The following is a 21,607-nucleotide window of genomic DNA, read 5'->3' as shown; positions in this document are numbered from 1 at the left end:
AAAAACTGATATTTCATATAAAATTAATATGGCTACGACTATAGTGGACTAGTCTTTCCATGCTCTACGTTTTATACATATGGGAATATTTGAGAGGGGAGGGGTGACTTTGAATGGGTCCGCTAGTGTTTAAAGAAAAGACCCTCGAAAACAACTAGGTGGAGGTTGAAGAACAAGATCTAATCTTTCCACACACAAAATATTTCATCATAAGTTAGATGGTTCCTCGATAGCGGACTAGTCTTCTTGCAGACAGTCACTTTGCGACTCTTACGCCTAAAACCCAAGGCTAAGGGTGGTATTCTCAAAAGCGGACCAAGTTAAACCTGGCCTAACTTACGGGCCCATAACCAAGGGGGCACGTGCCCCCCCCCCACAATTTCCAAGATCGGTTGAAATTTTTAGACCCCTCCCCCAGGACGTTGATCAATTATATGTATGTGCCCCCCCCCCCCTCCCCAAACATCAAACTCTAAGCGGCCGTTTTGATAGAAAAAAAAATTAAAAAAACGGGCCTCCTCCTTCCTATTTTTCGAAAAACAGGACGCTAAAACATGTTTTTATTTTTATTTGGCCTTAGTACGTGGATTTCTTAGGCCAGGCTTAACTTTAGTCCATGGACTAAGTCAATTTCAATTCTCGAAAGGTGGACTAACTGATCCATGGATTAAACTCCTGACTAAAGTTAGTCCGCTTTCGAGAATACCACCCTAAGGGACCGAGGAAGGGGGGGGGTGTGGCAGGGCGACTTTGACTCGGTCCGCTAGACCTCTGAGAAGATACCCTCGAAAAACGACTAATTGAAGGTTGAAGAGTAAGGGCCAATCTATCGAAAACCTGATATTTCATAAAAAGTAAGATGGCCACAACCATTGCGGACTAGTCTCTTCAAGACGGGAACTTTCCATACTTCACGCATTATACATAAGGGGAAGGAAAACGGGAGTCGTTTTCGGGGCCTTTTCTCCGAGAGCTAGCGGACCAATTTAAAGTCACACCTCACCCAGGGCGGAACTAGAGGGGGGTAGGGGGTTTAACCCCTCTTCCCCCCCCCCCCTTGGGCTGACCCCACCCCCCCCCCCCCAAAAAAAAAATAATAATAATAATAATAATAATAAATAAATAAAAATAATAAAAAAATAATAATAATAATAATGTCGGGGGCAAAACGATTTTTTTTTTTTTTTTGTAGTGCTCACTGTTTTGTTTGCCTTCACACGATTGGTCCCTGTTGTGACGTTTTCAATCCATCGCCGGGTTTTTTTCTGGTGAAGTGCTTGTATATCCCAGATCCTGAGAGGTGCTTTAATTTGCATCAATTTTGTATCGTCTGAAAAAGATCTGATCGGCAGTTCACCTAAAACTTGTACTATTGTCATTTGCAAACTTTCTGGTTTCTAGCGATACGTTATTGGCACACAGAAAAGCCTTGAAGCTGTCTTGCGTGGATGACATCCACAAGCTAACAGGCTGATACCAAACTTTTCTGCAAATACTCTGAATCATTCTTTCTGTTTCTTATGTGGTGTTTCTTCTTTTGTACTTCATGTTTTTTAATACTTAATTCAAAGTAGATGCCTCAATACTTCCACCTATCATTTTACATTTTGATCGTTAAAATAAGTAAGGAAAATGTAAAATCTTAACGATTGAATGTGTAAGAAATCATTTTCTTGTCAAGGGACGGGAATGATTGGGGGATGGGATGGAAAGGGGGTGAAGAGGGACGTGGACTTAGAAAACTAGAAGAAAAGCTGATTAAAAGAAGGACAAAAATTAGTTTGCCGTTACTGAGATTATAACACACTTTTGTTTGCTGGAAGAAAAACATTGCTGCAGATTATTTATCTGAATAATACACACCTTTTCACACAGGTACTTGTTTGTCTGTCTTAAAAACATGTTTATTCATTGTTTTAAAGAAGATTCAACCATCTTGCTATCAAAATAATGCCTTATAATTGCCTTCTTTCTTTAATTAAAATCACTATTGACATCATTTACTTCCACATTTGCGAAGATACATTTCCTTTCTCTGCAGTTGATAACCATCAGAATATAAATCTGAATGTATATTTTGTGAAAATCAAGGACATTTTAGTAATAAAAAGGAGAAAACATTTCAGAAGTTCAAGTCTGAAGCACTTGTATATACAAGGGCTCAGACACATAATCTGCCACAAGTTTGTGTTCAGAATAAATGTATGGTTAGAGCATGAAATGGTCTTTGTCAATAAATGGTCTTGCATAGCTGGACTTCAGAATGAAACAGACCTCACATAATTTCTCATTTACATATAAAGACGTGAGATTTCTTTCAGAGTCCTATTTTTGAAGTAGATTTCAGTTTTCATGAAAAGAAAGTGCTAAAGGGTAATTATGCTGCATTATTGTAGAGCGCTTAGAGACTTCTGACAAAGTAAGTGTTAGGCGCTATATAAGCACTGTAATTATTATTAACTCTTTGTTTGCTTTGTTCGCCGATTTGCACGGACGTAGGCGTGCCAACTTCGCATTTTTGCACAGATGTATACGAGTCAATTAGACATTCATAATACCGCTCGCAGTGTGTAGCCACGCGTTGCGTTTACTATTGTTTACATTGTATACATCGCACACTTTCCGGTAAACTGTTTTTCTTCATAGTGTTACATTCGAAATTACCGTGTATTTAGCGGTTTTCTTTGGATTTTTTTTACTGATGTTACGATGGCACCTGCTGGAAAACGTCAACGTGTGTTTAGTGTAGAGGAGGCTCGAGATCTTGTTACTATGGAAGCATGGAGCATGGACTCTGATTCCGACGAATCGAGCAGTGACGAAGACTCTAGTGATAAAAGTGTTCCCTGAGAGTAGACTGATAGAATAAGAATGAATAAAAATTAATGAAAGAGCTAGAGATGACAGCAAGAAAGAGAGTAGACTGATAGAATAAGAATGAATAAAAAAAAATGAAAGAAGGAGATAGAGATGACAGCAAGAAAGAGAGTAGACAGTGATAGAATAAGAATGAATAAAAATAATGAAAGAAAGAGATAGAGATGACAGCAAGAAAGAGAGTAGACTGATAGAATAAGAATGAATAAAAATTAATGAAAGAGCTAGAGATGACAGCAAGAAAGAGAGTAGACAGTGATAGAATAAGAATGAATAAAACTAATGAAAGAAAGATGTATCCTGTCTTGCCGTCATCTTTATATCTTTCTTTTATTATCTTTATTCATTCTTATGCTATCAGTGTTTACTCTCTTTCTTTCCGTCATCTCTATCTTATTATTATTATCATTTTCCTATCTATATGTACCCTATGTCTTGCCGTCATCTGTATATCTTTTTCTTATTATCTTTATTCATTATTATGCTATGAGTGTAATACTCTCTTTCTTGCCGTCATCTCTATCTCATTATTATTATCATTTTCCTATCTATATGTACCCTATGTCTTGCCGTCATCTCTATATCTTTCTCTTATTATCTTTATTCATTCTTATGCTATCAGTGTTTACTCTCTTTCTTTCCGTCATCTCTATCTTATTATTATTATCATTTTCCTATCTATAATTATGTACCCTATGTCTTGCCGTCATCTCTATATCTTTCTCTTATTATCTTTATTCATTCTTATGCTATCAGTGTTTACTCTCTTTCTTGCCGTCATCTCTATCTTATTATTATTATCATTTTCCTATCTATATGTACCCTATGTCTTGCCGTCATCTGTATATCTTTCTCTTATTATCTTTATTCATTCTTATGCTATCAGTGTTTACTCTCTTTCTTGCCGTCATCTCTATCTTATTATTATTATTATTTTCCTATCAATATGTATCCTATGTCTTGCCGTCATCTCTATATATTTCTCTTATTATCTTTATTCATTCTTGTGCTATCAGTGTTTACTCTCTTTCTTTCCGTCATCTCTATCTTTTTATTATTATCATTTTCCTATCTATATGTACCCTATGTCTTGCCGTCATCTCTATATCTTTCTCTTATTATCTTTATTCATTCTTATGCTATCAGTGTTTACTCTCTTTCTTTCCGTCATCTCTATCTTATTATTATTATCATTTTCCTATCTATATGTACCCTATGTCTTGCCGTCATCTCTATATCTTTCTCTTATTATCTTTATTCATTCTTATGCTATCAGTGTTTACTCTCTTTCTTTCCGTCATCTCTATCTCATTATTATTGTTATTTTCGTATCAATATGTATCCTGTCTTGCCGTCATCTTTATCTCTTTCTCTTATAATCTTTATTCACAGTAAAGTCCTTTCATTTCATATCACTATTTCTCTCTCATAATGTCTCTCACGTCCGTTCTCCATATTTTATTCATTGCATACTCCACTCGTCAATCATTTCTGATAATAAGCTCTCTCACAATAAAGTAAATGGAAAACAATGCAATATAGTTTATATTTTAAGATTGATTCATTCTTTCTTTGTATATCTATGGCTGTGATAAATGTACTTGAAATCAATTTTATTGAGGGGTAAAGAAGGTGAGAGAACAGATGCGGTGAACATTCATAATGAGACATTTCAATAAGATGCTGATTATGTCATGTATATCACATATAATATATTATGCCTATACCATTTTTACATGCTCATACCAGTGGGCAAAATCAATAACATTCTCTTATTTCTTATTGACTTATCATGGCACAACAAAGAAAAACATCCCCACGACGTCCCTTTTTATGCCCCGCTAAACCGGACATTGACAATAACCTGGGGTAATAGGGATTTCAATGGGCAGATTAGCCCATTGTCAAGGGTGGCTGAGCGGGGTACTTTCAAGTCTCTCCCTATTGAACTTCTTTTCTTCAACAACCTAAATACTAACCTTCTGAATTGTTAGAATACTTGAGCAAGGTATGTAAAGAAAGGTAAGAAGTCCACCTTTCTAATAGATTCGATTTGAAGATGTCTTATCATTGCTAAATAAGAAATTCTAGAGGGATAAAAAAACTGCCGTAAATAAGAAAAATTAAACATTATATAATTATGATTATTATAAAAATGATAATTCAAAATATAACAAATGACGGTTCATCGAAAAGCACGTTTTCCGGTCTACAACTTTGCTGCACAATATTTTTCATCATGATCATCCAGTGAAGAGTTATAGCCTCTTGATTCAGCAGAGTCAATAAAGATTCCCTCGAAATGTGTGACCCTAAAAGAATGTGGCACAGGGGGGTTTTTTAAGTGGCGCATAAAGAGTTAAAGCTTTGACAATAAAACAAGAAATCTGATATTGAAGGATTCCCACAGCAAAGATTAATAGTACAAAATCAAGTCCAGAATTACCAATGGAAAATGTCTAAGAGGAGTCTATGCATGAGGAATCCAGCCAAGGGGGAAACAAAACATTGCCCTAGAATTACCATGACCATGAATACAACATAAACATAATGAACCCAAATGAAAGACGTCACTGACAAAAGAAGAGCTTCCTTTCAAATTTGAAAAGTGCAGACATTTATTTAGAATATTACGCATATGATATATAAGTAGGAAATACACTTTAGGTGTCATTCTTTTGTACAAACATTTGATATCGTGGGGTTCTTCAAATTAGATACAACCTTCAAATACAACATTCAGCATGATTCTCTTCTTTTTTTAAACATTTTTATACAAAAACAGGACAGAAAATTCCACTATGACACAGTAAATGCTTTCAATGGACACCATTTCTTTTAAAAATGGGAGGAAAAATAAACATCATTCACAGTACCTACACCTATTTATACTAAAATTGTACAGCACATAGATACGACACCGACATAGTGGATAGATCGAGTCAAGGAAATTCTTATACATCTATAGTCATTCATGTCACTGGTACTGAAATGCACCAGTTTATATTAAATTGTACTATATACAAAAAAACTATGAAACAATGAAAAATAAGACAAGATAGTTTTCATATTCAAGTGAGTAGCATTATTCCTCTCTTTCTTACAATAATATAGAGCTGTACAAATAGCAATTCCCTTATTTTCTCTTTCTTTATAGCAATGATACAAGACTTTTCTTTAGATTTCATAAGAAACTGCAAGGAATGAAATTGAAAATATATAATAAAATTATCATAAAACTTACACTTTGGAAAACAATACTTATTCTGCACCAAATCTACAGTTTATTCCCCCATCTGATGAAGCTATTCATCGACTGCTTGTTAACCGTAGATGGGCAATCTTTGTAAAAAAAAAAATGTTTGGCCTTGTGATTTAAATAGTAACACACACAACGAATACACCACCATGACAATCACAGCATCTCTACAAACTTTGAGAGTTAGTTCTGAGGATCGAGCGATGTCATGTCGGTTTCCTCCTGTAGACCTGCTGCTGCTCCACCCACCGTCTGTATTAAAGTATTGCATGTAATACTTATTATAAAATGTATTATACTTTAATTGTAGTACAAATTAAAGTATACATTGATTTCCTTTGCAGCAGAAGTATAACAAAGTTCATAGAAGACTACACTGGATCTAATACATTGTATCATGGGTTTATTGTATGCATATGCCACAAATAATATTTAGTATGTGTTATGTATTACTATATTATAAGTTCATGCTGTGAAAGTCAAAGTACACATATCACGAACAAGACAGACAATTCAACCATCGGTCAATAGTATATTTTCATCTTTTAATCAAATAAATGGATAGTGGACTTGTCATATTGCACGATTTTATGCTTCAGAATTGCCCTTGTGCTGTGAAAAAGACTCTTCATTAATTAGAGAATAAAGTTCTGATTAGGCCTACCTGCTGTGCAGGTTGCTGCTGCATGTTTAGCTGAGCCATCTGCTGATGCAGTGGTACAGGCTGACCAGCAGCCTGCATGTTGCCTTGCTGCAGCTGCCCGTGTTGCTGCTGCTGTTGCATCCGCTGCTGATGCTCCGACCTTTGCTTGATGAAGGCAGCCATCAGTAATGGGTTGGACTTTAGAATGGTAAGCACCTGCTTTTGTTGCTGAGGCGAGTGTGGCGACTTCAGTGTCTGCAACAACTGCTGCAGCGCCTGCTGTGGCGCGTTGTTCCGCTGCGGAGGTATCTGCTGCTGACCTGATTCAAGTGGTTTTGCCCCAGTTTGGGCCACACCTTCCTTGCTCTCTGCATCTGTTCAATGGTTTCAAGAGCAGCTGAATGAATGAATTTAGTCCGATTGTGATTCCTTGCATGATCCCCAGAACTTTTCTATTCTTTCTAAGTAGACTGGTTTGATGAATATCGGTTGGTTTCCAGTTGGTTGGTTTAATTATTTTACCTGACAGCTAAGAAAGCATACACAGTATGCTTGTAAGTAAGTGACCAGGGGACCGACGGCTTTAAGTCCTCTCCAAGGGACTTGATAATGATGATGAATGCCAAAGGACACTAGCACATCAAATTGGCTTATGAGACCACTGCTCTACTACTGAGCCATCCCGCCTCATCGTGAAATAGTTTATCCACAAACAAGCACAAATCACCCTCAATTTTTAAAGAGAAGAAGGAAAGAAAGGACATACGTCATCAGGTTCTATCTCAAATTGTCCCTTACGAATATCATGCAATTTGAAGTGAATTCTTCAGTTGCGTACTGTCTGATTCTCATCCAATAAATTTCAGACCTCGGGAGAATAGTACGCTTAATAATTGTCTCTGGACATTATAGGGATAGTAATGAAAGCACGACTTCTCAAAGTCTGGACCGCAGGGCATGTTAATCCGGACCGACTGCATGGGAGGCTCTGCTTCAATTTTTTTTAATTTTTATTGTAACAATAATTCCCCTTAGATTAGATATAGACCAAAAACAATACTTGTTTTCTACAGTATTACAATTTTCATTCCTGTAAATGGTACGTGTCTGAAACAAAATTGAACAACCATGATAATGTTTGAGTAATTGCGCCCTACTTTCCAGCAATTAATGATACGTTGTTCTGCCTCATTAGAATTGTATGTGTGAATTGCATCCCAAGTTACGAACCTTTAAGCTTTCATGGATGGACCATCAAGGAAAATGTTTGAGAAACCCTGATATTTAGAGGTTTACATACCTTCCATGTTAGTTGCAGCAGCAGGGACCTGGTTTTCTTCTGCTGGTGGTATAACCGGTACCCTATGGAAAAGAATCCACATGGTTTAATGGGGGGGGGCATCTCTTAAAGTTGTGATTGATCAGACTTGATATGAACGAGGGGGGTAAGAGGACGTGCCTGATCATGGTCAACAGTATCAAACGCTTTAGAAAAATCTATAAACAAACCAACCGTATTAGAAGACTGATCAATAGCTTTGACAACTGTTTGAACTAAAGAAAGTGTTGCGTTGGTAGTACTATTCTTTTCTCGGAAGTCTAATTGAGTATCAGAGAGGATGTTAAGCTTTTCCGTATGTGGACCAACTTTTCAAGGATTTTAGACAAGGTTGTAAGCAATAATAGTTTGGAAAGCTCCATACAGATTACAGAACAGGAACAAAAAGAACTAGGAATGCCATAAATAAGGATAAGAGCAATAACCATGCACTTTAAAGGGATTTGCGGTCTTAAACGAGAACTCAACTATCCCTTTAAACCTTATAATAATAAATAATAATAATAAAACGTTACTTATAAAGCGCTTACCACCGAAGTCTCTAAGCGCTATACACACAAAATAGACTGATATACAATTACCTTCACAGCAACCATACCCTTATTTTCTGTGTCTCTATTTTGAGTTGTGTTTCATTTAGAACCTACGATAGAACAGAATACAACATTACACATCAATCACAGTATGGTTGCCAGGTATAACCCTCTATTTAGATAAACTTAAATTAAAGACCTTTTCACTATCGAGCTTAGCTATTACACATTCATGAAGGTAACTCCTTGGGAGGCTTTTATAGGAATAGTGTGGCAATTTCTGCGGGGGGGGGGGGGGGTACTTAACCTTATCAAATCATAATTTCATGACTTTTGGGTAATTTTATAAAATACTCCTTTTAGAGAAGACATTGTATAGCTTATACAGAGTAACAAAAACATAATTCTAACAATGTAAGAGTATTATATTCATGTAGAAGGTGAAATCCTATTATGCTCAATCTCTGTTTCCTCACACTCACAAAGTTAATAATAAAGAATGTAATATGAAAATAAAGCAGGACAGAATATGGCCTTACCGTGGTGCCTCCTTAGTCAAAAGTTTGCCAAAATTTGAAATCTGCTTCACCGTTTTTCTGCTGCTTCAACCGAACTGGATGAGCGTAGAATGATTCAGCACAGGACAAAATGACGAACAAGGAAATATATTAGCACTTACTATTGGTTGTGGCTTTGCCATCAGTGGCTCAACCGCCAATCAAAATTGATGGCAGAGTTGATGGAAATCCCCACTATATTTTATGTATAGTGGGGATTTCCACCCTCCATAAAATTTAGTTGTTCTTGTAGTCTCTCCTACTAGAATCTTTGAATATTTTGTATGCTGGATATGAGAATCCATTCGTTATCATGTCCATGCACAATGTATTTAAGCACATAATTGGGATTGAAGATTGTATTATCATTTGACTTAGATGACTGGATATATGTGTTATTTCTAATGTTGTTTCTGATTGTGTTGTGTTATGGGTATTGGTCAAGTGCAGTTGAGTGTGCGATATGCATTTCAGATTAACATCATGATGATTATGAATATGCAAATCCTTATTTTTATTATTATTATCATTATCGTTATTATTAACTGTATTATTAACTTAATTTTATAATCATTATCATCATCATCATCATATAAGGCCTATTAATTGTTGTTTTCATTGAACTGTTCAGTGAATATATTGAAAATATAATTTGGATAACCTGACTTACATATCTGCAACAAATTATCAAACTATGCCTGTTTTATTTTTGTTTACTAAAGATGCAGCTTCAAATAAATGGCTGGGCTTTTTCGAAAACAATTCGCCTGATCTTCACTTTACTCATTAAAAGAAGTACAACATTTTTCAGTCAAACTTCCCCCCTCACCCTCAATTTACGCGTAAGATTTGTTGAAAGAATGTTCAACAAGAAACCTTCTCATATCATTTAAGGTCTCCTAGGTAAGACTATGGTGACCGGGGAATCCCAACCATATTGTACATCGTAAACACGTACAATGTGATGTCGAACACGGATGACAGTGACACTCACTGGGGGCGTTTCATGAAACCGTCATAACGTACAAGTTCACCGACATCCCATTGAAACGCGTGTTAAACTTAATACACGCATTTCAATGGGATGTCGGTGAACTTGTATTTATGAATGTTTCGTGAGACGCTGCCCCGATGATTATTGCGCAATCACTAGAATCCAGGCGGCGGGAAAATTACAAAATGTGCGGGGGTGGGTCAATTTGCACCTCTTACAGATTTTCGAACATTTCCGGCAACCCCAAAATGATCTTAAAAAATGTCAGTAATGTATAGAGGTTAACTTACACAAAGATCATTTGGAAATTATAATCATCGTAATTATACCTCTTGTTATAATAACAAACAACACACAACACTTAAGAGTTCTAAAAAGAAGAACATACTAACGAGTAACAAACAAACACAGAAAGAAAAAAAGAAGTAACAACAACAAAATCATTTCAGTGATAAGTAGATCCAACATTCTCTGCTGGTGGGGGGGGGGGGTCGACTACGACAATTCTGTAAAAAGTATAAAATATATATATGTACGAGGGGGCCGCGGGAGCTTACCCAGTAGACCTACCCCGGCCCCCACTCAATGTTATTTAGGTATACGCATATGCGTGTTCCCAGCGACCCCCCTTTTTTTCTGCAAAAGTCCGGTGTGTAAAGTCAATGCGGGTCGACCTTTTTCTTTTGTTATACGAGCCTTTTTCAGCACCCCCCCCCCCCCCTACAGCAAAAGTCTGGCCCTACAATTGCTATTGGCTGTAGATATTTTAGAACGCACGGCCGCCGCGGCAAATGTGACTGTAGGCATTAGTGATCTCACATTTCAAACATTCACAACATTTTCTTTCTATTGGTCCGATTTATTTCACACTTTTGCCATTCGGTTACTGTTATTTTTCTGCTTTCATACAAATATGCCCTCTATAGAGAACAAAATAGAGAAAATACAAGCGCTCTCTTAATTCCCTGGTTAAAGATATGGTGTTTTCATGTTTATCACAGCTTTATTTGTCACCACCCCTACCCCCATTCTATAAGGTTCCCCACAGATGGATTTTCGTTACTTGTTCATTCTATTGTTAGTGAAGATATTGTACTACTGACAGTATTTTGTGTTATATCTTAGATTTTATTTGTCATGTTTGACACTCCCAACTTTTGCCGATAGTTAGCCTTGTACAATAAATTTGATTTTTTTTTTCTTTCTCTCTCTTCTTCAGAACGACACTAAATCACTTTTTATTTTAACTGCATTCTTTAATATTTTAAGATATTTATCTTGGATTTTAAATGTATTCGTCATAAATGGCCTAAATGAAATTGATTATTGGTGCAAGATATAGGGCTTAACTTGTTAAGTCTTGAGGGGAAGGGGGGGGGGGTATGTATTCATGATAATTATGTAGCTAAAGAAATATGATAATTTAACCAGTAATGTTGTTGTTGTTGTTTGCCTGTACTCTTGTAAAAGTATTGAAACCGTACTTGTGTAATGACCCTAATGAAGTATGTAATAAACAGTACTTAAGAGAAATCATACTAGATGGTTTTAGAAAAATTAGGAGAAAGGCCTCACCCTGTATTCAAACATAATTATGTATTCATTAAATTTGTATACATTTTAGTGGAAATAGTCTCCCATTCTGTCATTTGTATCTGAAAGTAGGAATATTTAGTACGTGTAAATGAGTGAGTCAGAATCAGAAGCCCCCGTCACACCAACGAGAACCAAGGCAGCATTTCACCAAACCGTCATAAGTACAAGTTTACCAACATCCCTTTAACATGCGTTTAAATGGGATGCCGTTGAACTTGTTCTTAAAGCCCCACTGCACTACTTATAGCTGACTTATAGCTACTTGCGCCCTCTATAGGCTATTGCAAACAATGTCTAATCGGTGCCTGTTGGTCCACCGTGATCCCTTTTTCTTACAGTATGTTAACCACCTGCAGGGCCGTAGCCGTTTTTTTTGTTTTTTTTTTGGGGGGGGGGGGGGCACATACATGTAATTGATCGACGTCCTGGGGAGGGGTCTAAAAAGTTCTACCGATCTTGGAAATTGGGGAGGGGCACGTCATTTACTTTTACTTTGTGAATGTGTTAATAGCAGCTTTACCTTTTCATGGACTTTGCACCGTACATGCTTTAATTGTTGCTATTTCAGGCAAACCTTGAGGAAGGTCATCGAGACTATCTTATCAATAGGAACGTGGAAAATGTGAATGAAGCTGTGAATCAAGTTTGTCGATTTATCTGGAACTTGGTGTGGTTGTACTTCAACAATAAATTTTACAATAGATGAACTTGTCTGTCTTGTCATTTCAAAATTTCATATACAGGTAGTGTAAATAGCATGTATTTGGATGGCGTACTTGAACGGGGGGGGGGGGGGCACTCGTTTTCAGAAGGTTCGTATTTCTGAAGGTTCATAATTCCGAAAATGAAAAAGGGTTCATAATTCCGAAAATGATATAGGGTTCATGATTCCAAAAACGAAAAAGGGTACATAACGAGGGAGGGGAGGACCGAAACGACTGAGCAGCCCCCCCCCCCCCCATCCTCTCTATATCAATGGTCCAAAAGAAGGGAGAGAGATAAAAGGGAAAAGAAAATTATTACTGAATAAGAACCAGTGAATTATGCGGCCGCCGGAAAATTCTATCTTTCCTTTTGTTATTCTTTGTTGCTATTCTTCTATCATTTCCTCTTTCTATCTTCATTTCCTTATTCTTTGTTTAATAATAATAATAAAATAATAATATGGATATTTATCTTTTGTGAGGCTATTCTTTGTTATTATTCTTCTTTCATTTCCTCTTTTTATCTACAACATAACATCAGGAATGAAAGAATTATCTGGCGGCCGCCAGGAGATAAAGGGAAGGGGAAAAAAGAGGAAGAAGAAAAGAAAGTAAAGGGGGATATCAGTTCAGAAAAAAAATGAAATCGGTGAGATGACCTCCACTTATCACCTTATTAATCAATTTTGACCCCCCCCCCCCCCTTCTATCTTTCACTCTCTATCACCGATTTCAATCTTACCCCCTCTTTCTAATTTTCTCTCTTCCTTCCTTTTCTTTTTCATTAGTCCTTTATATTAGTACGTCTTGTCTTTGTATTCTTTTATGTTTTTCTCTAGAGCGCTTAGGGACATGTTTTAATACTATGTGTTATGCGCTATACAAGAACGGTTAATTATTATTATCATTATTATATTATCCTTTTATCTTTTGCTGTCTTCTACTATTTATCCCTGTCTCTGTGTCACTCTCTTGTGTCTTGATTTTGAATATTGATGTACATGTAACTTTTATCATTGCATGTACAGGAAGACAAGATTAAACAAGTTTATCACTTGAACTTGAAGAGCTCTTCGAACACTGCCGAGATTTGTGATGTCAATCAAGGGACCAAATTAGCCTAAGCAGACAATGTCCCCTAACAATGCACACATTTTGAGTGCCTGTTCCTTCGTAGTTAAAGGACTTTGTCTGCTTACACATGATTGGGCCCTGATGTGACGTTATCAAACCATCAAACGGGTTTTTTTCTGGTAAAGTGCTCGTATATCCTAGATCCTGAGAGGTGCTTCTATTGCATCAATTTTGTATCGTCTGATCGGCAGTTCACCTATAACTTTGTCATCTGCAAGCTTTTTGGTTTCTAGCGATACATTATTGGCCATGCTTGTGATTTTCAAAGAATGTCTACTGTAAGGTTGGAATAATGAAGAGAACACACAGAAAAGTCTTGAAGCTATCTTGCATGGATGACATCCACAAGTTAACAGGCTGATACCTAACTTGTCTGCAAATACTCTGAATCATTCTTTTTGTTTCTTATGTGGTGTTTTTTCTTTTGTATTTCATGTTTTTTAATACATTTTAACCCTTTTTAACATTTCCACCTATCATTTTACATTTTGATTGTTACAAAAAGTAAGAGTAAGGAAAATGTAAAATCTTAACCATAGAATTTGTAAGAAACCATTTTCTTGTCAAGGGACGGTCATGATTGGGGGATGGGATGGAATGGGGGTGAAGAGGGACGTGGACTTAGAAAACTAGAAGAAAAGCTGATTAAAAGAAGGACAAAAATTAGTTTGCCGTTACTGAGTTTATAACACACTTTTGTTTGCTGGAAGAAAAACATTGCTGCAGATTATTTATCTGAATAATACACACCTTTTCACACAGGTACTTGTTTGTCTGTCTTAAAAACATGTTTATTCATTGTTTTAAAGAAGATTCAACCATCTTGCTATCAAAATAATGCCTTATAATTGCCTTCTTTCTTTAATTAAAATCACTATTGACATTTACTTCCACATTTGCGAAGATACATTTCCATTCTCTGCAGTTGATAACCATCAGAATATAAATCTGAATGTATATTTTGTGAAAATCAAGGACATTTTAGTAATAAAAAGGAGAAAACATTTCAGAAGTTCAAGTCTGAAGCACTTGTATATACAAGGGCTCAGACACATAATCTGCCACAAGTTTGTGTTCAGAATAAATGTATGGTTAGAGCATGAAATGGTCTTTGTCAATAAACGGTCTTGCATAGCTGGACTTCAGAATGAAACAGACCTCACATAATTTCTCATTTACATATAAAGACGTGAGATTTCTTTCAGAGTCCTATTTTTGAAGTACATTTCAGTTTTCATGAAAAGAAAGTGCTAAAGCTTTGACAATAAAACAAGAAATCTGATATTGAAGGATTCCCACAGCAAAGGTTAATAGTACAAAATCAAGTCCAGAATTACCAATGGAAAATGTCTAAAAGGAGTCTATGCATGAGGAATCCAGCCAAGGGGGAAACAAAACATTGCCCTAGAATTACCATGACCATGAATACAACATAAACATAATGAACCCAAATGAAAGACGTCACTGACAAAAGAAGAGCTTCCTTTCAAATTTGAAAAGTGCAGACATTTATTTAGAATATTACGCATATGATATATAAGTAGGAAATACACTTTAGGTGTCATTCTTTTGTACAAACATTTGATATCGTGGGGTTCTTCAAATTAGATACAACCTTCAAATACAACATTCAGCATGATTCTCTTCTTTTTTTAAACATTTTTATACAAAAACAGGACAGAAAATTCCACTATGACACAGTAAATGCTTTCAATGGACACCATTTCTTTTAAAAATGGGAGGAAAAATAAACATCATTCACAGTACCTACACCTATTTATACTAAAATTGTACAGCACATAGATACGACACCGACATAGTGGATAGATCGAGTCAAGGAAATTCTTATACATCTATAGTCATTCATGTCACTGGTACTGAAATGCACCAGTTTATATTAAATTTTACTGTATACAAAATGACTATGAAACAATGAAAAATAAGACAAGACAGTTTTCATATTCAAGTGAGTAGCATTATTCCTCTCTTTCTTACAATAATATAGAGCTGTACAAATAGCAATTCCCTTATTTTCTCTTTCTTTATAGCAATGATACAAGACTTGTCTTTAGATTTCATAAGAAACTGCAAGGAATGAAATTGAAATATAAAATAAAATTATCATAAAACTTACACTTTGGAAAACAATACTTATTCTGCACCAAATCTACAGTTTATTCCCCCATCCGATGAAGCTATTCATCGACTGCTTGTAAACCGTAGATGGGCAATCTTTGTAAAAAAAAAAGTCTCTGCTTTGCTACGTTTTATATTCATCTCCTTTGTACACAGATTGTTCATTTCATATTTGGCCTTGTGATTTAAATAGTAACACACACAACGAATACACCACCATGACAATCACAACATCTCTACAAACTTTGAGAGTTGGTCCTGAGGATCAAGCGGTGTCATATCGTTTTCCTCCTGTAGACCTGGTGCTGCTCCACCCACCGTAGCGGGACTCTGCAGCGAGTTCTTATTGCTATGGCCCATGGGCGTTGGGTTTTGTGACAACACAGGGGTCTGATCCATTTGAATGTCCGTTCCACCCACAGGGTGAGGGGAGTTTATTGCTCCTACCGACCTTGGAGAAGGCTGAGCTGAATGAGTTCTTGGTGAGGGGGCGGGTTGCGACTGAGGTCTTGGCGATTGGTTGGGATTGGGCGACCGGACCTGTACCAGGGCGTTGGAATTGGTCTGTGGAGACCTGACCTGGGCTAAGGGATTATTGGCATTGGTCTGTGGGGACCGGACCTGGGCAAGGGGGTTGTTGGTGGTCTGGGGTGATCGGACCTGCGACAGAACCTGCTGCGGCGAGCGGTTGGACATGATACCTTGCTGTTGAACCTGTCCTTGAAGCATGTACTGCATGGCAGGGTCACCCTGTGTCATGCCTTGTTGTTGCTGCTGCTGCTGTTGCTGCTGTTGTTGTTGTTGCTGCTGCTGCTGTTGTTGCTGCTGCTGGAGTTGCTGCATGGCCTGCGGCATCATGTTACGACGTTGCTGCATGGCTGAAGGGTGTTGACTGTACTGTGCTGGGTGGCCAGTGGCCATTTGTTGGAAGGGCTTGCCAGGGTTCTGAGGCTGTATCTGCTGTTGAATGTAACCCTGCTGAAACCTTGGTCTTTGTCGTTGCTGCTGTGGCTGCATCCATGTTTGATTCATTATCTGAAGATATCAAAGTGAAAGAAAACAGGTCATCATTTGATTCCCTTCAAAGTTGCATAATCAAATCATTTACGATACTAGACTGGAGGGGCATTCATTAAATATGTACAATAAAGTGGAAAGTCAAAATGAAGAAGTGGTTGTTTGTTAATGTTTTTCACAAAATAATAATAAATTGTGCCTATATAGAGCATTAAACATACATGGATGTTTCTATGCGCTTTACAAAGATAATAAAGAAAGTAATTAATCTACTGTGAAAGATTCATGAAACTATTTGAGAAGAGGAAAACTTCATGGCATAATAGAATAACACAATATAATACATTATATTTGTGGCGTATGCATACAATGAGACCATAGACCATTATACAATGTACTAGATCCAGTGTAGTTTTCTATGAATCTATGTTATACTTCTGCTGCAAAAGAAAAAAATGTGTTATACTTCAATTTGTACTAAAAACTACAGTTTAATACATTGATTTCCTTTGCAACAAAAGTATACAAAGATTTATAGAACACTTCACTGGATCTGGTAAGTTGTATCATGGGCTTTTAGTATGCATATACCATAATAATATTTGTATGTTTTATTTATTACAATATTATTGCTTTATACTGTGAAAGTCAAAGTGCACATTCATGTACAAGACGGACCATTTAACCATTGGTCAATTGTATATTTTTCATCTTTTAATCAAATAAATGGATAGTGGACTTCACGTTATATGACACAATTTTTTTCTTCAATATTGCCCTTATGCTGTGAAAAAGACCATTTATTGATTAGAGAATAATGTTTTGATTAGGCCTACCTGCTGTGCAGGTTGCTGCTGCATGTTTGGCTGAGCCATCTGCTGCTGTGGTACAGGCTGACCAGCAGCCTGCATGTTGCCTTGCTGCAGCTGCCCGTGTTGCTGCTGCTGCTGTTGCATCCGCTGCTGATGCTCCGACCTTTGCTTGATGAAGGCAGCCATCAGTTGGGGGTTGGACTTCAGAATGGTCAGCACCTGCTTCTGTTGCTGAGGCGAGTGTGGCGACTTCAGCGTCTGCAACAACTGCTGCAGCGCCTGTTGTGGCGCGTTGTTCCGCTGCGGAGGTATCTGCTGCTGACCTGGTTGAGGTACCTGAGTCATGTGGTTTTGCTGCGGTTGAGCTGTATTGTGAATGACCATGCCTTGTGCATGTTGCTGCATGACAGGCACTTGGCCCTGAATGTGTCCTGTCTGATCCATAGGCCCTCTCCACTGACCAAGTTGGTTCATTGATGCTACACCACCAGGAGGCATTGAAACAGATTTCTGTAACTTTCCACCATGCTGTTGCTGCGGCTGCTGTTGTTGTTGTTGTTGTTGTTGCATCATTGGCTGACTAATGACAGTTTTCATATTAGGGTTGCCTCGCTGCGCAGCGGTTGGCGTTGGTGAAATAGTCCTGATTGGTTGTGCAATTTGATTGATTGGATTCCTAGTGGCATCCACTTGTTGTTGCACTATTTTCACAGCATCAAGAGCACCTTGAGGAGGTGGTGGCACTGCAGGAATGTTGGGTTGTTGTGGAGGAGCAGCTATTGCCGCCTGCTGCTGCCCAGGTGGTAAGGCCGCTTGTTGTTGCTGTTGTTGTATCGCCGCTGTTTGTTTTGCTTGCACTTGCACGGCAGGCTGAGACGGAGCCGGTGCTCCCCGTGTCATAGCCGATATCCTACGCCGCAGGAGCTGGGCCTGCTGTAGCCTTTGCTGAAGCTGCTGCTGTCGTAGCTTGTGCTTGATGTTGATGCAGAACGGCACAGTACACTTCTGTTCCTGACAGTGCTTGGCATGCAAACAACACAGAGTGATGAGCTGCTTGCAGATGGGACATTCTCCATTGGTCTTTTTCTTGCAGCCTCTCGTATGCTGGATGACCCTCTTCATCTTCTGGCAGCTGGGCAAGCAGCAGTTGGCATCTCTGCACTGGTTGGCATGGACCAGTGACTGAATGCAACGCTGGATGGAGAGATGACGAGCCTCTTGTGGGTTCCTCACTGCATTGGAGCCAGGCTCCACATCCAGTTCTAGTCCCCATTTCTCCATTTTGTGCTCGTGCTTGATCTTCTCATAGCAAACAGCACATAAGTCGTAATCCTGCATGAATGGATCAAACAAGAACAACAACATTAGAACAGGGGTTGAGGCTGAAACAACATGTATTTATCTGTTAAATTCCAAATATAAAGAGGGCACCAATTAATTCACACAAGTTCCCAAATGTTAATAAATTCTATTCATTAGATTTCATTCACAATAGCAGAGCCTTTTTTTAAAGTGGATGAATATCAAGTATTTGTTATCACTAAATAAAATAAATATGAGGTTCCTCACACAGAGAAAATAATAATAAAACATGCACAGTTTATAAATGCTTTATTTTTGTAATCTTTGCCTGTGCTGATACTAAAAAAAAATTTAAAATATGTTTTAGAAAAAAAAGCCAAGTCTTGTAACATACCTCACACACAGTACAATGATATCTGGTCTCCACATGATGCTTGCACTCGTTACAGGTATAGACAAACCTATCCTGACCCTGGTTGTGAAGCTCACACAGCATGCAGAGAGAAGAGAACTTGGCCCTACGCAGGGAGGAGAACTCATAATGCCTCTCCCTGGCCATGGTGAGGAAGGCATCACGTCCGTCCATCAGGTCACAGGTGATCAGTGGGTCAGGATCGTGGATCTTCTCGTTGTGTGCTCGCTTGAGCTTGATGACAAAGAAGACCTGTAGAGGGATAGATCACAAGAGGACAATCAAGCATTAAAATTTATTCTTCTTAACTCTGGCATACTCTTTCATTGTTCATTTTAACATGACTGATAAAATATTTGTGCTTATTGATAAGCTACCAAGGGATCTCCATTTCGATTCCAAATCCAAGACACATGCAAATTTATGATTGCTGACAAGTACCAGCGTTTCATTTTGGTTTTCAGTTCAAGGACCACAGCTTGATCAAGGGAAGCACCCTCCACTCCATGGGGGAGCCCCCTCCCCATGCCATGAAAATAATCAAAATATTCATCATTGTCTTTCTAGTAGCGTGAATGAGTAATGACCATGTGATAAGCATCACAATAGACTGATTTTATTTATTAAAGTCTTTTTAAAGCACGAGCTTCTATAAAAAGACTTACTCCAGTTTAAAAAGTAAGCTTGCTTTACAAATAACACCTTGTTCCATTTCATGAGATACCTGTCTATTAATGCAACAAATTTCTTCACAAGGTCTGTTTGTCATAAATTACATGTAGCAATAGATGGAATACGAATGTATTCAATACAATACAAGTACTATCTCAATGCAATTTCCAATCCTTTTTTTCTTCCTTCCTTCTTTTGAAAACTGTTCAAAGGGAAAGATCGAGAGTTCCACCTACCTCTCTGTGTTTCTCCATGGTGGCATACAACTTTTGAGTAAGATCGTTGCCCTGCTGTGGAAAGTTGGTCTTCTTGTTGTTCTTGCGGGTACTGCTGCTTTTGCTCTTGTTCGTCTTTTTGCACTTTTTCTGCGTCTTCTTGCTACCATTTGGACCACCCTGTGGTTGCTATGAAATAGACAAGAAGGTAAAGCTGTCAGTAAGTACTCGCCTATTGAGACTGTGCACATCGTAAAATGTTGGTATTTTTATCGTATTGTATTAAAGCCCCACTGTCCTAATTGTAGCTACTTGCTCCTTCTATATAGAAAACTTCCCCAATCGATGCCTGTTGGTCCCCCATGATCCTCTTTTTCTTATCTTAGTTGAGAGCTGAGTTAATGAGATAGCCACCTGTCAGTGACCTCGCTGGGTGTCCTGATCCCCTCTGGCCCAGTAGTGTTGACGGTCCTCTTTTTCTTATGTTAGTTGAGGATAGGCTTACTTAAAATACTGAGCAACAACACAAAAGGAGAACTTAACATCTTGAAAGAAAAAAGAAAAAAGAACAAAATAATAAATAAATAAAAATACAATGTACAAGTACAGGTCATGGTAATGTAAGTATAGGTTCTTATGCAGAGGTTCAAGTGAGAAACTAGAAGGAAACAAAAGAATGCAGCCTTTACAGACATATTGACATAGTCTCTCCATATAGAAAGTTAAGGTGAAGCATAGTCAAGAAGGTTGGGAATCTACCTTTTTGAATGAAGCATTTACCTCTTCAGTTGCACTCTGGGCAGCAGCAGCCTTCTCAGCAGCCTTGAGCCTTTCCTCTTCCTCCTGGTCCAGCTCCTTGATGCTCTCCTCTAGGACGTTGGGCCAGAAGTCACCCTCAAAGTAGGGAAGCTCAGTGGCACAGGTCAACCCATCCTCGAGAGCTGCATTCATGATGTCCTGAATAAAGAACCAAGTTCAAACTCGCGATCACTACCGATATCATCACTCTCATTTGTGGCACAAAAGGACAGCATTCCTCATAACTGAATTAAATTGTTTTTTTATCTTAAGACAAAGCACTTGAAGATGTCATTCATAGTGCATCTGCCTTTGGTAATGATAGTGTTTCCATTCAGTGAATATACAACACACAAAATACAGAAGACATTCAAACTCACAACAAAACAACATTGAATTTAATACTAACCCATTGTAGGCATAATGCTCAGAAATCCTTGCCAATACGTAAATTGCCAAAAACCAAGCCTATTGTTTGGCTCGATGTGTAAAATGAAGTCAACCATTATCATCATTACTTAATTTTTGTAAAAACTACACAAATATCACAAACACCTGTAATTTATTTCAATTTGAATTTTTGATTCTCAAGACAATTGTCACAAGC

General features: G+C 37.7%; 1 protein-coding gene across 20 annotated transcripts in view; it reads right to left on the bottom strand.

The window, feature by feature from the left end:
* The window catches only part of LOC577224 (CREB-binding protein), a 51,909-nt gene that overhangs the window by 6,113 nt on the left and 24,189 nt on the right, over positions 1-21,607 (bottom strand). For 14 of the 20 annotated variants that reach the window (XM_030980991.1, XM_030980995.1, XM_011679525.2 and 11 more), the window contains 5 exons: positions 20,962-21,159; positions 20,224-20,391; positions 19,298-19,567; positions 17,626-18,933; positions 14,403-16,807 (listed from right to left, as the gene is read on the bottom strand). In XM_030980991.1, the coding sequence (XP_030836851.1) occupies positions 15,998-16,807; positions 17,626-18,933; positions 19,298-19,567; positions 20,224-20,391; positions 20,962-21,159 (2,754 nt within the window). In that variant the 3' untranslated portion in view covers positions 14,403-15,997. Of the gene's footprint in view, positions 1-5,466; positions 6,389-6,800; positions 7,100-14,402; positions 16,808-17,625; positions 18,934-19,297; positions 19,568-20,223; positions 20,392-20,961; positions 21,160-21,607 lie in introns of those variants that run through there. The other 6 variants (XM_030980993.1, XM_030980997.1, XM_011679533.2 and 3 more) reach the window with 3 other exon arrangements.

This window comes from Strongylocentrotus purpuratus, unplaced genomic scaffold (assembly GCF_000002235.5).
Source record: "Strongylocentrotus purpuratus isolate Spur 01 unplaced genomic scaffold, Spur_5.0 spur5_scaffold_11, whole genome shotgun sequence".
Taxonomy (NCBI): domain Eukaryota; kingdom Metazoa; phylum Echinodermata; class Echinoidea; order Camarodonta; family Strongylocentrotidae; genus Strongylocentrotus; species Strongylocentrotus purpuratus.
The sequence above is the reverse complement of the archived record's forward strand: the minus strand, read 5'-3'. Positions and strand labels throughout refer to the sequence as shown.